General features: G+C 38.0%; 2 protein-coding genes across 5 annotated transcripts in view; one reads left to right on the top strand and one right to left on the bottom strand.

The window, feature by feature from the left end:
• LOC137257987 (leucine-rich repeat and coiled-coil domain-containing protein 1-like) overlaps positions 1-26,399 on the top strand; it is a 489,406-nt gene that overhangs the window by 176,666 nt on the left and 286,341 nt on the right. The gene's annotated exons all lie outside the window — the stretch shown is intronic.
• Positions 17,974-26,399, bottom strand: part of LOC137257990 (FMRFamide receptor-like) — a 53,329-nt gene continuing 44,903 nt past the window's right edge. For 2 of the 4 annotated variants that reach the window (XM_067795515.1, XM_067795516.1), the window contains exons 2-3: positions 19,655-20,732; positions 17,974-19,149 (exon numbers count right to left, since the gene is read on the bottom strand). In XM_067795515.1, the coding sequence (XP_067651616.1) occupies positions 18,974-19,149; positions 19,655-20,723 (1,245 nt within the window). In that variant the 5' untranslated portion in view covers positions 20,724-20,732 and the 3' untranslated portion in view covers positions 17,974-18,973. Of the gene's footprint in view, positions 19,150-19,556; positions 20,733-23,727; positions 23,768-26,399 lie in introns of those variants that run through there. The other 2 variants (XM_067795517.1, XM_067795518.1) reach the window with 2 other exon arrangements.

The raw sequence follows: 26,399 nt of genomic DNA, 5'->3' as shown, positions 1-26,399 counted from the left end.
CTTCACACTTGTACCCATGTGGGGAATTAAGTCAGGTGTTGTACATGACATGACCAGTGAACAGTCTAACCACTCAGCTGCCCCACTGGTCTGACATTAAGAGTGACCAATGGTGATAACTGATATTTTGTTTACAGTATGGATGACCTGTTGAACATTTCATGCTGCCAATTTGAATGGGATATTCCATAAATTGACATAACTAATTGTTATTGTGTGCTCCCAAGAAACATATGCAGGGAACTAAAATATTAGTGCCATCATACCGATCACATGCCTCTGAGTGAAATGGCACAGTAAAATTCTTATCTGCATGCCCTTATGGTACGACTGATTTGTTTGATAAAGTGCATCAAAGTATGTTTTCACCATTTTTATCTTTCATGATTTAAGGTGGCATTATAACTTATGATAGTGTGTACAGTCAGCTAATATTTTCAAAATTTGAGGTCGGTGAATAAACAAAAATACATATCAAGCATATTTTATTACTCATAATTTATAAGTGAATGTTACAATTGCAACTTTTACATTCACATCAAGTCATGGTTTAAAGTTCAGTTTAATAGACCATGAATTTATACGGTGGCTGAGCGGGCTAGGCGTCTGACTTTGTGTGCTGGTGATTAGGTGCCTGACTGAGGGTATGGGTTCGAATCCTGGATGGGACTCAACCAAAAAAGTACTAGAATTTGTACTTTACTGAGAAAGTGAAATCCCAAATATGAGATATATTGTATTACAAGGGCTCTTAGCCAATCAGGAAGTGACATTCATGTGTGAGGTAAGACAATGACACGTGTCAAGCAAGTCAGCGAGCCTAGCCACCCGATCCTCTTAGACGCCTCTTACAACAAGCATGGGTTACTGAAGATCAGTTCCAACACGAATTTTAATGGGGTAGAGGTGATAGCTGGTTGTATGTTATATTTTGGGGGTTTTTTTTCGACATGGTCAGAAGTATTATTAAGACATAGCATATGTATATATACTATTGCTACAATAAACTCATTGTCACCATGTAAAATTATGTTTTTAGTTAGATATACTTTGTATGATACGCCCAGGGCTAGACCATAAGGGAACCCTTAAGGGAAGTGTTAAGGAGCCTTTGATTAGTTTGACTTGAGCAAAGGGTCTGTTGACTAGAGAGCAAATGAGCTCTTAACTCTGGAACAAAATTATCAATTATACTTGTCACACCTTGGTCTGAACGTATGACATTGTAGGTACTTGAGGACATTGTCTGGAGGTACATGGGGACAATGCAAATACATGATGACATTGTCTGTAGGCATTTGAAGACATTGTATGTAGTTGAAGCCATTATGTGGAGGTACTTGAGGACATTGTAGGAACATGAGGACATTGTCTAAAGGCATTTGAAGACATTGTAGGCAGTTGAAGACATCGTGTGGAGATACTTGAGGACATTGTCAGTTCTTTGAGGAGGTTATCTGTTTGTGCTTTGTAACAAGGAAACCATGAAGTTGCAGGTAGCAAGGATGAAAGTCTAATAAATCAGTCATTATGTCCTTAGGTAGCAGATGGAGCTGATCGAATGTCTGTTGCTGCAAGTAGCATGGAGTCACTTTGTTTGGGTTCCAGTATCTGTAAATAAGAGCTGTTGGAACGATCTGAAAACAAACACCTCATGGATTAATCACTCATCCTCAAGCTGTACTGCTCTTGTAAGTTAAACAGAGAGACTATCGCTTGAGGCTGATTATTGCTCAATCTCTTGTATCTTACACACAATCCCTGCCTATGAAACTTAGCCATTATGTCAGATTCGTTATAAATCTACGTTGATGTATCCTGCTGTGTTTCCGAGACCAACAGTGTCGGAGATGTCACCACAATAGGTGTTGTTGTCTGTGTGAGGGGTTGTTACAGTCATTGCTGCTTGATAACAGGAAGGCCTGCAGTCTGTCCACATCTTTTTGTCGTAGTTGTGGTGAACTGAGGGTCATCACAGGAAGGGCTTTAGATCTCTCAAAATACATGGTCCAATTTCTGTAATGGAGCCTAAACACTTTTAAGCCTTTCTTGAGAAGCGAGCATGGCACACGCTTTCAGCATCCTTGTACATTTCAGAAATAAATAAAACTTAAATTGTTGCGACTTCTGAATTTAGGAAAAGTGGAACATGATTAAATAGCACATGCACTTGGTCACCTCACTTATTGACAGAAGCCGTCAGGATGGTGATAGAAGACAAACAAATGAAAAAATCTGGTTGTGGCAGTCTGCAACGTAAGATCAATTCTGTATTTATTATTATTCCATTATTCACTATTTGGCAGTGTAAAGGAAACGTTTTGTTCCGTTAATATGAACCGTGTGTCTTATCAGATGTTTAACTGATGTGTTTTGTGTTCACCCATGACTGCAAGTACATAAAACTTTCTCACTTGCTCAAGAAGTGACAAAACTTTTTCTTAATAGGGGATAGTTGTATTCCAAAACACGACCAAATCTTCCTGGCTGTCAGATTCTGTAGCCCATTAAAAAATAATTAATTTCCAATGGGCATCTTGTTTATGATAATCTGTATCCTATTGTCTGGTCCCCAGAATGGTATGTTTGATGTCTGCCATGCACCGTTCCCTCATGCCTTGGATCTTTGTTCATAATATCGGTCACTGGTTTGTCATGTTTGGTTTATTTAAAGACTGCTGTTATGGAGGTGCAACATTTCTGATCACAGTAATAAACAGCAAAAACTTCAGCCTGTTTTTTTTGTTTGTGTATTTCTTTCATGTTGTTTGAAAACTGAAAATTGTTAATTAATTATTTAACTATCCTGACGACCAATATTTCATTTATCAGCATTAGTATTAGTGAAAACGTCATAAACAAATGGTCTGCATGCTGTGATACATAAGCCCTATAACACTTCACACATGACAATCAATGCTTATTACTCGGGGAGTGTGTGTTAGCAGGTCTAACACTGCACTAAAGTATTTCTCTTGCGTCAGTCACATGTACAAAGGTTGAAATCATCCTTGATAATCAAGGGTATTATAACTCCATCTTCTGGACTACCTCGCATCCATAGCCGTATTTTTGAACACAGTTCCAATTAGATGATGCACTGAAAAACAGACATCAATCTAATTCAGTGCTATATTAGTCAGCAAAGATTAGTATGGTGACATATCTTCTGACACAAAGCTTTGGAGGTGAAGTGGTTGTGGTAGTTAGGATTTTGTTTGTACTATCCATTATCATACATGTGATGGATTAGTTTTTGGTGTTTAATGCTGGGATCAGCAATATTATGGGTAAATAACAACATTCTGTAAATACATGCGGGTAATAATAGCATAATAATGTCTAGATCAGATGATGCTGTGATTGACATCATGATGTATAACACTGGGATACAATGACATGCATCAGCTAAGCCAGCAAGTCTGAATGAGTGAGTGAGTTCAGTTTTATGCACCTTTAGCAATATTCCAGCAATATCACGGCTGGGAACACCAGAAATGGACGCCACACTTTGTACCTATGTGGGAAATCAAACCCGGATCCTCGGGATGAACACTTGAACAAGGTTACCCCTCAGTGAGCCTGACAGACCATCTCATCCTGTTAGTTGACACAAGGATGGGTTGCTGAAGACTGGTTATAACTCTGATCATCTTCGGTCATTAGCTTAAGTAAAACGTTGGATTAACAGTTTTTATTTTTGTTGAAGACAGGTTTATTCAGTGTTTACTCAGTATTTACTCATACTTTACTATTTGTATGTTATAGAGATGTTTCATAATTAATTCGGGGCGGTGGGTTAGCCTAATGGTTAAAGCGTTCGCTGATCAAGCCGAAGACCCGGGTTCGATTCCCCACATGGGTACAATGTGTGAAGCCCATTTTCTGGTGCCCCCCGACGTGATATTGCTGGACTATTGCTAAAAGCGGCGTAAAACTAAACTCACTCATAATTAATTCAGACAAGACATTTTAATCTGTACAAAAAACAAGGTGTGAATAATTCCAAAAAGTCTTTTCATATGCTTGTGTGTTTGTATGTTTAGACAAGATAAGATAAAATATTGTCTTTATTGTGCAAATGGAAATTTCTCCTACACACTTTCAGTTCTAAAAAGATGAAAAGGAATCTTAACACATTTGAAATCAGCATATTACAAATGTAAAATCATGTAATGATACATAGATACGTACACACATACATGCATGCACATGATACATAGATACGTACACACATGCATACATGCATATAATACATTAGCCTAGTGACATTTTTCCACATAATATACTTTAGACACAATCCCTGTTTTGTTCATTTCTCATATACTTGAAGGTGCAAAGGAAAGGCAAACCCTGTTTGTTTTTAATGTCAGCATGTGCAGTCTATGGCCTAAGTGGAGAATGGAATATTCCGAAAACATGTGGAGCGTCTCTTAAAAATTTGTTTGAAGCCTATTCTCTCACTCATTCATGTCTTGTTCAAAGTTCAAACAAGACGTTTTATTCTGTACGAATATAAGGTACACAGATAATTCTGAAAAGTAACTGGGTTCTCGCTCTGTATATGTGTATGTATATATACGTTTACGATACAGTCAATAATATTCAAGGTATGATCACATGATAACCTACAACATCAGTCAATAATATTCAAGGTATGATCACATGATAACCCACAACAGTCGATAATATTCAAGGTATGATCACATGATAACCCACGACATCATTTAGGCACTTCTGACTGAATGCGACAGTGTTACATTTAGCTGTAGTTTTGCCAGAATCCTGTTTCACAAGCACTATGTTAAGATTTCTCACGGCTGCCCTCAGCATATCAGGAGCACGAGCTGTGACATAATAAATTATCATGAGTTGAAATAGATACCTAAGCTTCACTGTGTCTTGTCTACTGTGGTTATCAGCTTTCCTATTGTGTGTACAACGGTTAGTTTTGACGTTGAAATCTTCCCATGTCAAGAATATTATTTGCTGTTTTGGAGAAATGTCGTCTAGGTTGCTCATTGGAGCGTAAGCCTACTTTTAAGTAAGGCTTGTCATGTGAGTGTGAGGCTCCATCACAGTATATTTGTTTTACAGTTTGGATGTTTGCTACAAACTTTGTTTGTTTGTTTGTTTGTTTATAATGCTGGATTCAGCATCATTCCAGCTGGAATAATGATTGCATGTATAGTATAGTTATGGACGTTACTATGAACATCAACTTTTGGTGTTTAGCATGCGATGACATACATCTGTCACAAAAAATAATCACACTGGCCCTGTTCACAGTTATTGTAATAAGATTTCGTCCTCTTCTCGTTTGCATTCACACTTCCTCATAATACTGCAACATTGACTTAAGATAGTTGTAACGTTGAAAGAACTTTGTGAAATGATTCTCATCATCACAATCATTGATTTCTGGGGATCTATACTAACTCAAACCTTCATATATCTACCAAAGACATGTGTTATATTTTGTTGTTACTTTTGCAAAGCCATGAGCATGAGAAAGGTGCTGATAGACCAAGAATCTTTAGCTTCAGCCACTGGGACATCATGCTGTCACAGAACAGATTCAACTAACATCTCTTGACTTCATCTGTCCTGTCTCCTTTTTTTCAGACTTTTAAAGTGAGTGAGTATGGTTTTATGACAGCAATGGAGCCCACCAAACTGGCAGCCCTCCAATCCGACATGCTCTCTATATCGGCACTAGAATTTGGTTCCGTCAGAATCTAGTTAATTGATGATCATTTACATGCCCTCTGATCCAACATGAGTCTATGCGGTATTTCGGCACAAATAATGACCGCCCAAATGACTTTTATTCAGTAATTAGCACTCACTAAACCGGCATCGCTATTTTGGCTTTCCTGTTTATCAGCTGGGTGTATTAAAAATACAGTGGAACCGTGAAGTACAATGGAGGTAAATTGACGAGTGTCACTTGTATAACAAATTAATTTCACAATTTGTCAGTCGCCAAAAATTCATCAGATGAAGAAGATGTTGACCCCCAACCCCTCAGCTGTCCCTTCCTTTAAGTTGTGCTTGATGTGATGAAAGTCATTGTCCAGTTGTATTTTAAAGCACATGGAAGATCATTCTCAAGTTGAAAAGGTAAAACTTCTCTAAATCAATGAATGAATGCTTTTAATTACCAGGCTACCCAACTTTTCAAAGCTCTTTAGTTCACAAGTGTAATATCCCAACAAAATATGCAAACTGGTTAATGCTAATTCATGCTTGCAAAATGGGAACATGTAGTTTTCTTTCTGTCCATCAATCACACATTTCAGTCGCACATTTCAGATTCCAAGATTTTTCTCTCAAGTCAATGATGACATAAAAATGTATCGACCCCCAAACTGTTTTGCAATATTTCTATGGCACCCATTCCCCATAGTGTTTTTATTCTGGACATTTGGGCTATGAGATGTCATATCAATAAAGTCTTTGGTAAAGTTCTCGTTGATGTATAGATTTTATGTATTCATGATGACCATGTATGATGCGCATTGTAAGAAAGAATGGAAATCATAAACATTTAAAGTGGCGCCTGCAACAATCAGACTGAGAAAGTTCTGTCGAATCTTGTAATGTTTCTTTGTGTGTATGTAGAAGGGTATTTGACTTGGTTGCTGTTATAGCTCCCCTGAACAAAATGTTTGATCATCAGTGGAGTTGCAGAAGTCATTCTCATTTTCACTATCTGTATAAAATATTTATAGTCTGTGTTGTAAATTTAATTGTAGAAAATAATAACATATGATATGTTGTTTATATATGTATATAAACATATTATTAAATATTTAGATTATGTATTTACAAGCTTAACTGATGTAAATCCTTAACTCTTAACATTTGCACTGATATTTTCTGTTGTCTGCATTCCTTGCAGAGTTTTGCAAAAGCCCTATGAAATATCATAACTTCAGTAAAGTCTGCTTCTTGGTGCATCTGTACTGGTTCAAGAGCCGTTGACCTCTTCCCATCATCCTTCAATCTCATTGCCATTCAGTGGTTCCTCCAAACAACATCCATATATTAATCACATTTATGACTTTTAATTATGTAAACAATTGCTCTGAGTCATCGCTTCACAACTGTCGATTTCTCATTTCATTGTGTGAAACAAGTTCCTGAAATATGTTCCAAAAGTAAAAAAAGTTAAATTAAAATATTCATCCCCAGCAAGGCATTGATGATTGGGGAGCAATTACTGATATGATCATTGTATGACGACAAAGAGATTGAAGTGCAAATACAGCAACAGCACTTATTTGATTTAAATTGCTTTCAAGTGATCAATTTCTTTTCCAGGAGTGAACACTATGAATATTTACTTGAGATAGATGAAAGTCAATTCAAAGCAGCGAGAATATTTAAATTAGATTTCCTGCAGTTGAAGGAAATTTTGTTTATGAAATAAGACACTAAAGATTATGAAATTTGGTACATTGTTCTTTATCTTACCTCGCACATGAATGTTGCTTTCTGATTGGCTAAGTGCTATTCTATTATTTTCAATGTACCCTGCTTACAGGCGATGTATTATTATCAATGTAGACCGCTGGGAATTCCAAACTCTTCTGGTGCTTCATGGTAGTATTTTTTTATCTCGAATGACATTGAATCACACATGAAGCACGGAAATTACCGATGTCTTGTGATTGAAAATCGATGGAAGGGAGATAACTCTAAGTCTGTTTCCCTTGTGTCGTCTGCAAAATGGTGATTCGCCTTGCATTCAAGAGAAGTGTTTCAAACAGTTCAAAATTAAAATTCAGGTGTTAATAAAATGTTCACTGGCCCCCATGGCGTCCTCGTGACCAGTGAATAACTTATAATGTTTGTGAGGAGAATGCATGAATAATGTTTGATAACGTTGTAAGAAAGTCAGATGATGGGTCATTATATTCTTAAAGCTGGTTAAACACATTGATAGATGGCTTATGAACGAGGTTCCTGTTATCATGAATGTTGGCATCTGGCAGAGGACAAAGGTGCCAAGATTTGACCTTACAGAAGCACTGGGCCTTGAGTGGACATGGACTCAAGGTCTCCACTTGACATAGACTCAAGGTGTTTACAAGACATAGGCACAAGGCCATGACTGGACATAGGCTCAAGGACTTGACTAGACATAGGTATCAGGCCTTGGGTATACGCAGGCTCACCAGACCATTCATCATGGCATGTTCACTCTTCTTTCCACTGTATCCTGGAGAGGTATTTGTATATGCTTATGCTTGTTTAGCAATCAAGTTCCTTTCATTGGAAATAAATATGTTTAAATCACATAAGCTCAAGTTCTTGAGTGGATATAGGCTCAAGGCCTTGATTAGGCATGAGCACCATACCATAAGTACATAGGCAGTTATTGGTCTTGACTGGACAAAACAACAAGCTCTGTTTGGAAACCTCTCAGTTATTTATTAAATTCTTCATTAAGCCAAAGAAATTATCCTTGCATGTTGGATAGGTTTTCACTGGCTTTCTCATCTCTTGACAAGCTGACTGTACATGGTTTCAGTGACAAGAGTCTGGTAATTAAAGCCTGACATCCTCAAGCAAGGCCTGTGGGAAATCAAAACGTTTTGAATGAAATATGCATCTACTTGAGGATGTTTCATGCAGCAGGGTCTGCAGCGTCAATGCAGCCATTAGTCCTCATTGGTGGCATGTTTGTACAGTGATTAAACTGTGAGCTTGTCACGCTGACCTTGCCAACTGGTCCTCCAACATCATAGGATTTGAATTACAGCTAAAAGGTGTTAAGAGCATATTCACTCATTCAGTTAAAGCCATCGAAGTCTGGTATCTTTTTATCTTTTTCAAGAAAATGAATGGAATGCTGCAGTGATAGCTGATGTTGTATTTAGATAATACAGAAGACAAGTGATGGGAAAACATGGAACCCTTATCACCGATGTGCTTCTGCAGTACAGCTGTTTAGTGCCTGCTGTTTTACAATTTAATACTTAGTCTCTGAACACATGTAATTCTTTCCAAAGAAATAATTTCATCTAAGATTAAAAGAAAACCTCTAATATAGGAGTCTTTAACCCCATGCAATATCTAGATTTGCTTCATTTAGGCCTTTCGCATTGCAGGAACATTGGTTGGTTGTTGTTTAACACTGCAGGATGTACCAGCTAATCCCACTGGTGTAGTTTACAAGCATCTTTCTTTTCTGATATATTGTTTGGTTTGTTTGCTGTTTCATTCTGCACTTAGCAATATTCCGGCTAATTAGTAAGGACACAATGACATGTGTCAATGAGCCTGACCACATGATTCTGTAAGTCACCTCTTACGATGAGCATAAGTTAGTGAAGATCAATTCAGACCCAGATCTTCACTGGTTTTATTCACAGGTATTTATTCTTTCATTGTCTTATCTGCCTTAGTGAGGACAAATATGAGTTGTAGATTTAATTGTATTTTCTTATTTAGTCCTCCACAGGCACAAGCACTCACACACATACACACACCATGCAGTCTAGTGTATCATCAGGTGTGGACTCTGTCTGCTCACAGCGACTGACATGCAGACATGTGTATGATCACATGTGGACTCTGTCTACCCACAGTGACCGACATGCAGTCATGTGTATCATCACATGCGGATTCTGTCTACCCACAGTGACTGACATGCAGACATATGTAACATCACATGCAGACTCTGTCTACCCACAGTGACTGACATGCAGTCATGTGTATCATCACATGCGGATTCTGTCTACCCACAGTGACTGACATGCAGACATATGTAACATCACATGCAGACTCTGTCTACCCACAGTGACTGACATGCAGTCATGTGTATCATCACATGCGGATTCTGTCTACCCACAGTGACTGACATGCAGACATATGTAACATCACATGCAGACTCTGTCTACCCACAGTGACTGACATGCAGTCATGTGTATCATCACATGCTGATTCTGTCTACCCACAGTGACCGACATGCAGACATGTGTTAATGATACAGATGTTTATCTTCCAAACAACTTTAATTGAATACAAATATGTAGGTAACACTTTAGTCATGTCACAACATCACTGATGTCACTTTAAATGCAAAAACACTATCCATCTAATGCTCTTTAATAATGACACATGGTGAAACAGCTTGAGTCAAGAATGAACAAATCTGATCTGTTTTGTTGTGTAGATTCAGTAGGTCCAGTTTTGTTAGTCATTTATGCCATAGCAAATTATTGAGACATGTGAAGACCCAAGCTAGAATTGGTCATTCATAATCCATGACTTTCGTAAAAAGTGACGAATGGGATTGGGTGGTCAAGGTCACTGACCTGATTGACACCTGTCATCATATCCCATCATATGGGTCGATGGTCATGCTGATGATCACTGGATTATCAGGTTGAAACGATTATTTGCAGACCACCTCCATATAGTTTGAATATGATGCATCCTTAAGCGAAAAAAATTATCCTGAAGTTTGCAACCTGTTTATGAATGTTTTCATTTATGGTTTTCAGCTCAGTAATTTGCTCAAATCAAATTTTCAAGTGTTTGGTTATATAGACAAGCACACAGTCACACATGACAGTCACACAAGTCTGTTGCTTCAGCATCCTTTTCCCAGCCAACATTCCATTAATTATTAGTACAACTCCACCCCTAGGCAGACTGTCACCATTTGAAACCTTGACTGATATTTCAGTAATCAGCACTTGTAATAACCTCAATTTTCTCTTCATCTAATGGTAATAGATTGCAAGGGCTCCAGTTCTTGTCACGTAGACCCTGTTGACACAATGGTCAGATGCTGGACAGATTGTTTGTCCTGAAATCTATCCTTCACAGGCAAATACCCATCTGTCATCCTTCTCCAGATGTAGATCAATCTCCTCACAGTAAGCTACTAGGTGCAATGAACTGACAATCTCTTCTTTCAAATTTTGTCTGCCAGTCCAGAGAGTGAAGCCCGGTCCATGACAGAGGCATTATTGATAAAGTTGAATTCGAAAGCTTGATTAGGTACCTGTCTTAAAACCTAAGCAGTTTCAGTTACAACAAGAACCATTTTTGGAGTCAGCATGTTACTAAATGAGATAGGGAGTTTAGAATGTTATCACTTTAAGTGGGACTGGCAGATTTGATGGACTGTGTAAGTCACTTAAGTTTACTTTTTGTGATTGATTCTCCGTCAATTGTAACCATTGCCATGTGAGCTGAATCTGAAACAAGATTAAATTAACCAGCTACATACTAGTGAAAAAAATTGCCTTTAATTAACTTTACAATGTTAAAATCTAGTTTCTTCAATGAATTTGTTTTTTTAATATCAGTGTCTAACTGTGAACATGTGGATGGTTATTTTGTGTCCTCTGCCTCCTGAGGGACTTGTGTTAGAAAAGGTCTTCATCATGACTTAATAGAGACAGAAAGAGACTTTGTTTAAAGTTAGTTTATCCAATCCCCTTGGTTTTATTTCCATTCTGGTTTATAACGAACATGGTTATAATTGTGGGTTCTTCTTGGACTGATCGCTCCCTCGCTTCCTCAGTCACCCACTCAATCACCACCCATTCACTCGCTCATTCATTCATTCATTCATTCATTCATTCATTCATTCATTCACTCACCCACTCACTCACCCACTCACTCACCCACTCACTCACTCACCCATCTGCTCATCCACTTACTCAACTGCTCACCCAGTCACTCAACCACTTACTCCTTGGTTCAGTCGGGGATTAGAATTGTCTGTGAAAATATTAAGTCATTGGCTTCGTTCATGTTTTATTGGACATGAAATTTTTGTTCAAACAATTTTGTTAATCAAGAAATATGTTCATGATGGACACAAATACCATGATACACCAGCTAAGATAACATGACAGAATGTGCATTATCAGATGTTTAACAAGGATATTAAGTGTGATATGAACATTTGAGCATAGGTCAGATTTCATCAGTCTAAAGTGAGTTGTTCAACAGAATTGGAAGTCAGAAATATCACAGAAGCCTGCAAAATATTCTCAGGTCCACCAATAAATGCTGTGTCCATAGTCTGAACACTAGCCCTAACATCCATCTATTTTCTTCTTTATTACATAAATACAAAATGGCCTCATTACCTATGAAGATCCAGGTTAGATTTTATTGTAGCATGAACACTAAATGTCCATATGGTCCCTATATTACTAATGTTTTTGTTTGTTCTTTATCACACAAATATGAAATGCGAAACCCCCCACCCACCCACCCATGAAGAACTGGTCTTCAGCAACCCATCAGACATACACATTTCAGGGTTGATGAAAGATAAACAATTAGTTTCTGAATGTATATAATTTTGATAAAAACAAATAAACCTGTTTAAATTGAACAGGATTCCCAGTGAGTGGGTAGAGTAAGAACCTGATGAAATCTAGACTTGTTTCATTTAGGCCTTAGCATTGCAAAGAGAGATGGGTCAGAGGGGAAATAGTGTAGTTCAGGGACTGTTAGTTTGGAGCCCAGGTAAATTTGAGATTCAGAACCTGAGGAAAATCTAGACTTGTTTAATTTAGGGCTTTAGCATTGCAAGGAGGGCTGGTAGAAGGAATATAATGTGTTTTAGGGCCTGTCAGATGAACTAGATTGTAGAATTTGACACTGGACAAATATTTAGTATCACCAGAATCTTTGATTATCACAAGAAGTTTTTCCAAAACTGTCTTCTGTAACAGTTTTTCAGCTTCAAATTTTATGCTTTACTTTTTTAGCGAGTGGGTGCGTTAGTTTTTAGCAATATTCCAGTAATATCATGGCAGGTACACCAGAAATGGGCTTTACACATTGTTCCTATGTGGAAATCAAACCTGGATCTTCAGCATGATGAGTTAATGCTTTAACCACTAGGCTAATCCACTGCACCTTATATTATTCTGAAAACTTGATAAGTATTCTGATGGTGCACCAACATGACATTTTAAACCTTTTTTTTTTTAAATTATCACTCTTTACAATATATTGTAGCACACTTATGTGGTTTTGGGGGAAAGATGTAACAAAATGTAAAGATGTGATGAAGGACTCAGTGCACATACTATGGACATCTAACACTATCAACATGATAATAAACAACAGATGCAAAACAACAGCACTGTCTCTCGCAACCTGGTGTTCGACAAAGGACAACACACATGGTAACATTAACAAGGCTTAATGTGAAAGTCAATGTGTCACAGGGCCACCATGATACTGTCTGTACATACTATCACTGAAACTTGATTCATCGATTAATTCAAAATCAGGAACGGTATTTCACAGCTGAAACAAGATTTTAACGTAGCATATACTAATTGTACACAACTGTTGCAATGCGATCATAACTATATTTTCAAGACAATGAAAGTGTTGTGCCTGAGTCCTGTGCAGAGAACTGAAGCACTGATCTTTTGATGGAAGTCTGGACACCTTATGTGCATGACATATAAAGCTAACCCAGTCATCAAGCTGATGAATGTTGTAGTTCCATAAGATAAACTTATGCATTTGTAACATGATTCCTTTGTGGAACAGGAACCAACATCTTGTTGGACAGATTCATCTTGTGCTACAATTCTAGTAGTTCTTCGAGACAAACCTATACCATTTGTTATTTGATGGAACAGGAACCAACATCTTGTTGGACAGATTCATCTTGTGCTACAATTCTAGTAGTTCTTCGAGACAAACCTATACCATTTGTTATTTGATGGAACAGGAACCAGCATCTTGTTGGACAGATTCATCAAGGACTACAATTCTTTAAGTCCCTAATCTTCCAGATAAACCTACAGTATTTGTTGTTTTATTGAACAGGAACTAGGATCTTTTTTGACAGATTCATCTTAGGCTACAACAGTCCCTGTTCAGAAAAAAATGTTCTTGTGCATTTTGGTTCCCAGAGGTTTAGTCATGTATTGCCTGTTGTTTTTGTCAACTTTATTATTTTTATATCAGCTTTGTGAGGTGTCTTTGATAACTGAAAATTTATCAAAGAAGTGCTGAGATCGAAGAAAATTAATTTTTTCTGTATTGGGGAAAATTCCAAGATTTCATTGAATGAACTTTCACTAGCATTTTATCAGCTGGTTTCTAGATGACTGCTTATGTTGTTACAACAATTCCCATGATTTGGTTAAAATAAGTGTTGACAGGCAAGGTCACCAAAATCATTTTAGGGTAAGAATATAAGGTAGTGACGTAGGTTTCAATAACCAGGAAACTACTCCCAAATAGCCACAAAAAAAAAATCAATTACAGTCTTTAAAAGTTGTACAAGTTCAGAACTCAATTATAGGCCTTAATTATGTTACATTTGTGGAAAATTGGTGTCATTTATGGAAAAAGTAATGGGATTTATTCCTTTCTATGCTAGATGTATGACTGGAAGGGGTGAAATGGGTGCCATTGAAAAGATTTTCACACATTGAGTGACTGATGAAGAAAAGGATGTGAACAGTTTTTACATAATCTCGTTATGATTTCCTGAGGGACAAATTTCAATTTGACATTGAACATTCCACCACCACCATGGCCACCATTAAAGGTTCATGCGCTTAGGGTTTCCGTCACTGCCTGACATTTACCAACAAAACTGATAATTTTTGTTCACTTTCAAGATTCATTATGTCTGTCCTTTCATTGGTACACCACCGGGAGGTTGTGGCAGAGAAGGTCCCAAGGGGCTGATGTTTTTTAAAGGGATCATCGATGGAAGGATCGATGTTAAGCTCTGTCACTTTGCTGATATTGCCCTGATGGCAAAGATTTTTGCTCATGCTTTCAACCACTGGTTCACCTGGTCCACCTCTGTCATATATATCCCTCTTCATGAAAGCTGAATGCAAGTAACCCTTACTCACTGCTCACAACAGTTACTGAACTTTTGTACTGCAAGGTTTGTGATAGTTAGCACTTGAGTTGCCTTCTTCCAAATCTATAAGGGTAAGCTCATAGATGTATCCTTTAAGGAGTCTAGATAGACTACAGATGCTAGTCTGTTAGAGGCATGTTTTATATTTTCTACAATTGCCATTTAAACTAAGAAACATTACCTTTGAGACCTGTACTAATCGCGGACTTCAGTGAGTGAGTTTAGCTGTACTCTCCTTTTGGCAATATTTCAGCAATAACATGGAGCACCAGGAATGGGCTTCACATGGGGAATGGAAACCAGGTCTTCGATGAGACAAGCAAACACTTTAACCACTAGGCCACCCAACTGTCCTCAAGGGCTTGAATGTCTGTCAGCTGCTGTAGTATCAATGGATTAGTAGAACGAGCAAATGTGTAATAGAGGAGGGCTATTATAGTCTGTTGTCTTTTGACACTGATGTTGGACACAATATTTTTGTTTTACCTTGCAGAGGACTGACTATTTGACATTTAGGGTTTAAGAGAAGGTTACAGGTTCTAAAAACAGTTTGTTCCACCATTACTGGAAGAAATATGCCCTCAGGTTTTACAATTAAATTGAATTTTTGCAAGATGTGATGGATGTCCTGAAGACAAATAGCTTCTGAAGACAGTTTTTCTATTCAATGACTACTCTGAAAAGTGTGGCATGTTTGAAAACTGTGAAAGAACTTCGTGTTTCAAACAAAACAAGTTCCTGAAACTCATTTGGCTGGAACCCTGCAAGGATTAGATGGATCATATGTGCTGATTGTAATCGTGTTTTTCATCAGATTTAGCTCACTTTCTGACCTCTCTCAAATACGTCACTGATAAAGTGAGCTGTGGGTCAGTTTTAGTCCTAGTAATGTTATTAATTTATATGAATTATGATTTGAAATAATCTCTGTGAGATGTAATTTTCAATAATTTGCAAATTGAGTTTGAAGCTTATTGGGTAAGGATTATCACAACTGGCTATTGATTAGTGAATAGTGGGCAGTCGGTTAGCCTAGTAGTCAAAGTGATTGCTTGTCATGCTGAAGGTCCAGGTTCGATTCTCCATATGGGTACAATCTGTGAAGCTAATGCCTGATATCCCCTGTGTTGATATTGCTGGAATATTGCTAAAAGCAGCATAAAACTAAACTCACTCACTCACTCTTGGGAATAGTTTAAAATAAATTTTGTTTGTTGAATAGAAACATGAAAAAAGCCCCTTGTAACTTATTTATAGTCTATGAATTAAATCCGAACTCACTGACTGACTTGATCAGTGAATGAAAGATGCCAGTGAAGTGGGGGACCCCAAGCTGTTCTTTTCAACGTGCAGGACAATACATATTTTATAATTATAATAAGTTACTTGCCAGGTATAAATGACCTTGTTGCACAGGTATGATGCACAGTTTGAAGTCAGTATAAAAGCAACGCTTATATAAATAGTATTTTCTGAAATATGGTGCATACCTTTTTAAAAAAAATATAGATGTGGAGAGGGGTTTGTACATTGTACAGGCCGTAATTAATGTTGATTATTTATATTCCAGTGCACAATCATGAATGTGACCACAGAATACTGGAAACACCATGACTGAAATCCAAAACTGACCATGCTGTTTGATCATATGCGTACACTTGCTGATAGTACTAAAATGAGTCTGTTGTATGTCTTGAAATCATGTGTGATCTTATTGTCAGTGCAACAACTCATTGATATGGACAGCGGTCAGAGTCAGAGGGACACTAGTGGTCTTGGAACAAAGTTATGTTGACAGAGAATGGATTTACCAAGTTTGCTAATACAGTAGAAGTTGTCAAAACTGGCATCTGTCCAATCCAGCAAGTTGTAGACACTGGCATGAAATCTCAGTCCTATCCACAGCTTATACATTTATTATCAGCTCTACAATCCAGCACATTGTCTAAACTGGATTATTTCTTTAGTCCCAGTGAGTGCCAGTTTAGACAGCTTCCACTGTATAAGGGAAAAGAAATTTCCAGAATTCCAGTATTGATCGCACTTTGGTCATTCATGGCCATTGTCTATACCTGCAGCACCCAATACCCCCAATTCATTTTCCTATATTTTTCATTCATACCCATCTGCATCCCTGTAACATGTTCGTTCACTGCAAGAAAAGCTGCACATGAAATAGTTTTTATTAAATTCCCAAAACGGGGATGTGCATCATACCTTAAAGCACACTATGATTGAGTGAACTCTATACTCCAGGAACTATGGCAAACAGCATACAAGCACCAAGCTTGAAACTTCTCTGTATATAATGTCTTCACCTACAAATCATCCCAGAACACCTCCATGTTTCCTCTACATTGACCAATGTCCAGTCTTATATGTATCTCCAACACATGGAAAATAGTAATCCAACTCATTGCTGAAAGCAGTTTGTATAGTTTATATTTGGGATATTTATTTGTTTGTTATTTGTCTTGTGCACCCTCCCATTACCAAGACACTTGACATTATGTGACTGTTCATCGATAATTAAAATCACTTTCTGGGGTTCCTTTTGCGAAGCAACCTTTACTAAGGTTAACCTTAACTCACATTATTTAACATTGTGATCACTTACAATCACCATAGTGCTTTGTGAAAGGTGGCCCTGGACGTTTCTTGACTGCAGTACAAGTGAGTGCATTAGATGTTTGTATGTAGATACTGCCAACCATAATTAAATTTGGTGGCCTGTTAAAAAAAGTAAAATTGGTTGCCCAAAATAGTAAAAGTTTTGGCCAAAGAAGTTAAAGGTTTGGCCAAAAATAGTTAAATTCGGGTCCCAAAACAGTTAAGGTTGGCAGAAAATAGTGAAGTTAGTATGAAATGGAGAACTGGTGGCCAGAAAGCATAACACCGTGGTGTCCAAAAATAGGGCCTTTTTTTTTTTTTTGTAAATCTTTTTTTTTTTCATCCCCATTGTAGTATAAAACAATAAAATAAATGTGTTTCTGACAAACAGTAACACACATGGTAACAGAGGTGATGATGATGATGATGATGATGATGATGATGATGATGATGATGATGATAGGCAAAATAAATTTTGGAAAACAAATAAATTTATTTATAATGTCTCTTTATACAGTTGATAACTAACTGACTTGGGACCCTTTCAACAACGGTATCTGAACAGAATGAACAGGTGCCAGGATTTAAGAAACATTCCTGTAAACCATGAAATAGCTTAGCTTCAGCTAAAGTCCTGAAAGAACTGGTCCACTGCAATAGCATGTTAACAAGTGGGTGGATTTTCAGTGGGTGAGTGGATCAGGTAGTGGAGTCAGCATTCGAAATACTTGCTGGCCTGGAGGCCCAGTGCCTGTGGTTATTGTAGCAGGCTGGCATTTCTAGATACTAGCCCTTCTCTCTGGGCCACAGGCTGAGCTAACTGATTTTGTAGAAATTGTGAAACTGCGTACAGTGTACTCTATTTTATTTTACTGGTGTGACTTAAGCAAAAAGAGCCTGCAGATTTCATTTGAGGCCTGTAGATTTTGAGGCCTCTTTGCAGCAGTAGACTCTGATGGACAACTAGCAAGTTAAAGCATGGCAAACACTGGGTTGAGCTATGGTATCAAAATCTGCATAGTGTAGTCTAGGGGTAGAGTTCAAACTTCTTCTGATTTCTACCTGATCTCATGACGTAAAGCTCCATCTAGTATTATTGAGGGTTTCCTATTCTCGCAGAACATACATTTTCTGCTGATATCTCCAATGTTGCGATACTGAGCAGTTGTTAACCTTGCCCAGATCTGCAAATGATCAAAATCTTGCAGACATGAGTGTTATATACCAACTTGGACACTTCATAACCTTTTTCCATTGCTCTCTGGCAGGATTGCTCTTACATACACTCCATACACTCACAAGAACAGGAGAAGCCTCATCTCCGCAGTGGCAGATAGCATTGTTTATGGCAGATGTTGCTGGAGATGGTCCTCCATTTAAAAGCAACAAGCAGTCATACAATAGGAATTGTTTGTGTTACGTTTTCAGCTGATGTCCGTAAATGCCGTGAGAATAGGAAACACCTTCATACTATTATTCAATGACTTCCGGGGTACATGTGGCCCTGTGGCCTAAACCCAAATAATTTGTTATGCAGAGTTGTATCCCTTTGCTGTGCCAGAGTCCTGTCTTTGAAGAGATGAACGAATACCTATGTCTCTTAGGGCTTTCTTCCTTGACTGTTGCCAAGCTGTCGAGCCTCAGTTCATCTGAAATAAGATTGGAATGGTGCTCAGTGTTGCTCAGTGGTGGGGATATGCTGTCTCATCCATATGCAGGGTTGGAACACACAGTACAAATCAACTGGAATCACACACTGACACAACAAGTTCATGCATTATCCTGCAAACTTATTCCAGAATATCTGGTATCACCACCATTTAATAGTGAATCCCAAACACTTGCTGTTGATATAGCTCTAGAGGATTTCTGAGGATTATGGAATATGTCGTCAATTTCAGATCCTTGTAGGGATTGAAGAACAAGGACATTTTTTCTAGTATCCACTTCTCAGTGTTTATTTGTAACCCTGGAATGACGCATTCGAAAAGGAATATATTTAAGATTACATAAGGGTTTATAATGGACTTTCTTCAAACATGTCTTTAAAACCGACCTTTTTCTTTGGTATTGTTCTATATTTGTCTAGTCATACTAATGATACTTCCATGTCACATGATCGTAGTCCATTAGTTCGAGTGTTATACAACGTACTGCGATACTGTAGGGTGCTCTGCACTTTCTTGCATCCAAAGATATGTAAAAACACCATCCGGAACTTTTTACCAAACACACAGTACATGATGAAGTTCGTCGCTGAGTTTATCTCAACCATCAGGGTACACATAATGTAGAATTTGTTGTAGTGCATGTTGGTGAGGCGTTGTACCTGGTCTGTTGAGGCCAAGAGAATGTTGTCAATGATGGAGGGAAACTGGCAGACGAGGAACAGAACAATGACAGCCACCAACATGATGGTTAGGTTATGTTCCCGAGCAGCAGAGTTCGACATCTGCTGCCGTTGCTGATGAGAATGTTTGAGCGCTCGTATCAAGGCAGAGTTGAGAATCATCAGGATGGAGAATGGAATCAGAAACATGAAAATAAGTTGGAAGTATATCAAATACACTTGTCGGAAAACAGTATCACTGCCAAATTCTGTTTCCTTGGCAATAGCTCTTGTTCGGTTTTTGTCCTCTACCCATTTTGTCTCGACTCTGTAATGGAAGTACCTAGGTATGTTGTAGAGTATAGACCATAGGAAGATGAGTAACATCGCTTTCTTCGCCCGGGACTTGGTGCATGTGTTAGCTGCATGCAGCGGGTGGCACACAGCAATGTAGCGCTCAATTGTGAAGGCAACACAGGTGTATATAGAGGCCATTTGAGCAGCCAGTGACACAGGGTAGCCAACAGGTGTTGCGTAACTATAGTTAAAATGGTAACTCTCCAAGATGCTTGGTTCCATTCTTTCATACAAAGCAGGCAGGCCAAAGAACACCACCATTGCAACCAGAATGACGTTGTCGTAGAGTGCCAAAGTCACGAGGTAATATGCTGTGGAGGAACGCATTTTTCGGTGTCGCAGAACTATGATTGACAAGGTGTTGGCTAGCAGTCCGAACGCTGCCAGGGCGTTTCCAATGATGCCAAGCATATAGAACTGGAATGTCTTGAGCTCCAACTGAAATTCTTTGCTGGGTCCATACGTCCCATTATCGGTGCTGCTGGGCAAGATGGTGGTCAGGTTCAGGATGACGAATGTCTTGTTGAAGTCCTCCATTGTGGCAACCTGGAACATAGACGGTTAAACTATTAAGTCAGTATTACTGCTGTGATTGTCTGTTGTTCCTGCTTGTTGGTGATAACATGGGCAAACATAACGTTGACTTTAGTGATATGTTCATTCCTTGATTGATTTATCGTCTTTTTGTGGAAAAATATAAAGTCAAATTTTAGGTTATTACATAGCCTCTGTGAAAATGTGAGTCTCGTGGGCAGGTCATTATGAGAGTGACTAGGTCAGTATGACGAGTAGGTAAATATGAGAGTGACTGAGTCAACATGAGCGAGAGTAGGTCAGTATGAGAATGACAAGGTCCATATCAGAGCGAATAGGTCAATATGAGAGAGAGTAAGTCAGTACGAGAGTGACTAAGTCAATATGAGAAATATGAGAGTGACTAGGTCAGTATGACGAGTAGGTAAATATGAGAGTGACTGAGTCAACATGAGCGAGAGTAGGTCAGTATGAGAATGACAAGGTCCATATCAGAGCGAATAGGTCAATATGAGAGAGAGTAAGTCAGTACGAGAGTGACTAAGTCAATATGAGAAATATGAGAGTGACTAGGTCAGTATGAAAGTGAATAGGTCAATATGACAGTGAGTAGGTCAATGTCAGAGTGAGTAGGTCGATATGAGAGTGAGATGGTCAATATGAGAGTGAGTAGGTCAGTCTGAATGTGAGGAGATCAATATGAGAGTGAGTCAGGTCTGTCTGAGAGTGAGGAGGTCAATATGAGGGTGTGTCAGGTCTGTCTGAGAGTGAGTAGGTCAATATGAGGGTGTGTCAGGTCTGTCTGAGAGTGAGTAGGCCAATATGAGGGTGTGTCAGGTCTGTCTGAGAGTGAGGAGGTCAATATGAGGGTGTGTCAGGTCTGTCTGAGAGTGAGTAGGTCAATGTCAGAATAACGCATGGAGTACTCAGTACACTGGGAAACCAGGTGGGTACTGGTACCAGACCTTTGTTGTCAGATATCCCACATGTCAGATATCCAACAAGCTCGGTTCCTTTTCATCATGGTCACACAAGAGGTTTTATGTCAGTTGTAAACCTGAGATTGCAATAATACAAGCGGTACTTTAGTTTGTTTATGTAAGTTCCTTGTGTGTGCATGCATACATGTGTGTTGTAACTGTATGGAATGGTTCATATATTCCTTGTTTTATTTTACCTACTTCACATGTACTTTTAATGTATATATGGAGTGAGGTGCAAATATACTGTCTGTCTCTGTTCATCTGTCTGTATATTAACTACGTGCGGGTTGCCATGATAAACTGGACTATGGTATTCCTGTGGACAAACACCATGATTGGCATCATCATTTTTTTTCTTGTCATTTTATATTCTTATGTTCTCCATGGAACATTCCATGACATCTTTATTTGCTTTTATGGAATATTTTGGAGAAGAACAATATTTACTCAAGACTAAATATACGCCATTGGAACAAAAACCACTTATAATTTCCAATAACAACTATCCACTGAATATAAATAAGGTAAGTTCAGACATCTCTGTGCATGATTGACCTCCTTTATAATTGATCTAGTCATCACTATTAATGATTCCATAACATTCCTGTTACAATCCAATGCATCCATTAAGCGAAGTTGTTTGGTTGTTATATGATTATGTTGTGTTCTCATTCAAGCAGACATCATTCAGACTCTACAATTCTCGAACTATTGTGTTTTCAATTGTGTAATGTTTTTGGTTTTAAATTATCAAGTGTTTCTTTGGCGATTCTGGGATAACAATATTTTCAGTCATTTATTGTTTTATCATCAATGGTTAAGGAATAAAGATTTCAGGCTGAACGGTAAAAACATGGAAATGTTTTGTGAACAATTCAGAATCAAATGTATTTAAAACAAAAGCTCCAAACTCATGATACAGAATGCATGCTTTTTTCACAGTGTATGTTTGCAAAGATGGATTTTAGTTTTTTCAAATGTTATTTTAAATCTCATAATACAGAACAAGTAGTTTTTCGTGATAATTTTTTTAAAAGATGCATTATAAGTTATGTTAAATCTCATAATACAGAATACGAAGGTTTTCACAATGTGTGATTGAAAAATGGCTCATAAGCTATGTCAAAGATTAAGTTAATTCTCATAATACAAAATACAAAGCAGAGCAGTGGGAAGGCTACACCTGTGGATGTATAGCAATTCTATCGTTCAAAGAAGCAAGTCTAGATTGTGGAAGGATGACAGGCTTTTAGATATTATATACTCATGGAAACAAATAAAGGAACATATGGAAGTACAATCGTTCCTTTCTTCTTTTCCAGGTTTCTTCACAAGGTGTTACATTGCATTATGGAAATGAGTGAGTGAGTTTAGTTTTACGCTGCACTCAGCAATATTCAAGCTATATGACGGCGGTCTATAAATACTTGAGTCTGGACCAGACAATACAGTGATCAACAGCATGAGCATCGATCTGTACAATTGGTAACCAATGACATGTGTCAGCCAAGTCAGCGAGCCTGACAACCCAATCCCTCTTATGACAAGCATAGTCGCCTTTTTATGGCAAGCATGGGTTGCTGAAGGCCTATTCTATTCCAGGACCTTCACAGGTCGCATTATGGGAATAAATAAAGGAGCAATTACATTTTCATGTGTTCCCTAAATTGTTTCCATCAGTATATTTTTGTTTAATTGACATTTTAACTATTAATTATTAACTTAGTGACTTGTACAAGTATAGGGTATTGGCAGATCGTCCTTTTGGATCTTTGTTCCCTTGCAAAGGTTAGGGTCAGATAGGCCTTCAGTGAGTGAGTGAGCTCAGTTTTACAGTAGTATTCCACTGATATGGCGTTGGTCTGTAAATAATCAAGTCTTGACCAGACAATCCAGTGATCAACAGAATCAGCATCGAACTGTGCATTTGGGAACTGACCACCCGATCCCATTAGTTGCCTCTTACAACAAGAATGGTTGCCTTTTCAGGAAAACATAGATTGCTGAAGAATAGAATAATTAACTTTTATAGCACCTAATTTCCATTCTAGGCCTGCTCAGTGGCACTAGAGTGCAGATTCGATGTCCATTGGTCCATTGAGTTCCAGAGTCAAGGAGTATACACAGACAAGGCTTTTTCATTGAGTTGAGTGGACATGATAGAGTTGCTGCTCGGTTGAGGATCTGAGAGTTCTTGTGGGCTGGTACAGATTAAGACTGTGTTTGAGTTAATGTGGTGAGGGGTCCAAAGTGAAAAGAAGACATTTGAAAGTGATGCGATGCTTAACAGGAAGCCAGTGGAGTTGCCTCAAGGTTGGTTGAGATGTGTTCATTTGGGTGAGTACGGTTGATTTTTGGTACTGTTTTGTTCTGGATTCATTAAAGGTGCAAGAGGACAGTTGATCTGGACAAAAACACCAAGGTTCTTGGCATGTGATGGCTGGACAAGAACTGAATCCACTGTAATGCTCACAGGAGGAAGTCTTTGTGTACCAAAAACGATGAAGTCTGTCCTGTAACTTTTCGATTTCAAACAATTTGCACACATCCAGTTTGGGACGTCATTGATGTAGTGTACCTCACAGGTCATCTTCAGTGAGATGTCGTATGACATGACTAAAGTGATCATGTGGTGCTACATGTTTCACACATGCAACTCGCAGAACTAAATATACGTGTCAGAGAAAGAGCATACTTGACTGGAATTCAATTTGGGCATGTAAATCAAAGTTAAGGTAGAACTTACTGGAATAGATCTCAAACAATTATTGACGACACCAGGTGTTTGTGTAAAGGTTAAAGTTGCCCCGGCCTATGGGTAGCATCCGCCACTCATGTTTGCATGAAAAGAACATAAACTTGGCTGACGACAGTCCAAACACTCACTTGGTGACTCTTGGTAGATGACACTCAGTAGATGACACTGGGTCCATGGTAGATGATACTTTGCAGACGAGACTTGGTACACAACTTTTAGTGGACCATGTTCAGTAGACAAGAATCGCTCCACAACTCTTGGTAGATGACCCTCAATAGATGAGACTGGGTCCACGATTCTTGGTAGACGACGCTTTGTAGACGAGACTCGGTACACAACTTTTACTGGATGAAGCTTGGTAACCACGAATCACTCAACAAATCTTGGTAGATGACACTCAGTAGATGAGACTAGGGCCACAATTTTTGGTAGACAATGCTTTGTAGACGAGATTAGGTACACAACTTTTAGTGTACAATGTTCGGTAGACAAGAATCTGTTCACAACTCTTGGTAGATGACACTCAGTAGATGACACTGGGTCCACAATTCTTGGTAGATGATTCTTGGTAGATGGCACTCAGTACACAACTTTTAGTGGATGAAGCTCGGTAGACAAGACACACCTTGCAACTTTATGGCTGTGATCCAATGCATATTTATATTTTGGTTTCAAACATCTTTGTCGTAAAAGTATCTTTTGTGATAAATGATTACTGAACATGATGAATGATAGTTATTGCATGTTTTGCTGTACAATGGTTGTGCACGGGAATCAATAATATTGTGTGTGATCTGCTCATAAAATAGTTGTTTTATGGCTTCTACAGATCCTGTTTCATAGCGAAAGCAAAACATGCATGACAAAATATGGCAGAATATATTTAGTAGCAGCAATCAATTTCATGACATGGCAGCAGCTTTATGACATATTTTAAAAAAACATGAATGGATGGAGACCTAGTTAATAGTGGTGTTCCAGTGATGAAAATTAATAAAAAATCGATCGAAAGAAGGATTGAAAACCATTATTATCAACTGTAACAAAACATATTTTTTATTAATCAGAATTTTGTTGTTTTAGTATGACACAGTATGACATGAAGTAAACTAACCGTTCAGCTTAAAGGAATATTCAAGATACTCATTAATGACAGTATAATATTGAATGATATTGAGTAGAATGATCAAGTAATGATAAGATGACAGTAAACACCGGTACCGTAAAATTTAAACACTTTTTGTTTTTCTTTAATTACAGTTCCAGATTCTTTCATTCCATGACAATATAAATTATAAAATAAAAAAAAATATGAATTAGTAACAAAAATTAGGTGATAGTGGATTTGGTTTCCAATACCCAACACCACTAGTCAGCTACCATGTTGTTTGTGTGTGTCCCCAGACGTCATGCGTCACAAATACTATTCAGGTATTAGCAAGCAGTTGACAAATTTCAAATGTCACCTTCATTTCAATTAGAAATATTCAAAACATCAATTCATGAACATATATTCCTATTTGTTATAGCTACACAGGCACTAGAAATTTGATGCTATATTGTATGACCAGCAAAGATCCAAACATATTACAGATTGGAAAAGACAATCAGGGTATCAGTATCATTGGGAGTCTGTGGTGGGATTGATTGACATGTTACCAACCCAGGCACCAAGTCAAATTAGTTTTTCAGGACTAATTCTTATCCACTATCCCTAAATTTGAAGGACAGTTTATGAATGTGAATACTAATATCATGAGAATATACAATTGTTTAAGGGACGTCAAATGGCGCCATATCCTGAACAGGAGATAGTATCTAATGGAATCCAAGTCTACATTACTAAAGCGCATTTCTTTAGATTGCCATCGTTGTGGATATTATGTCCCATTTGTCATGTTTCCGTCCTGCACAGGACTTTGAGGGTAACAGTTTCCA

The sequence above is a fragment of the Haliotis asinina genome, chromosome 12 (assembly GCF_037392515.1).
Source record: "Haliotis asinina isolate JCU_RB_2024 chromosome 12, JCU_Hal_asi_v2, whole genome shotgun sequence".
NCBI classification, from domain to species: Eukaryota; Metazoa; Mollusca; class Gastropoda; order Lepetellida; family Haliotidae; genus Haliotis; species Haliotis asinina.
The sequence above is the reverse complement of the archived record's forward strand: the minus strand, read 5'-3'. Positions and strand labels throughout refer to the sequence as shown.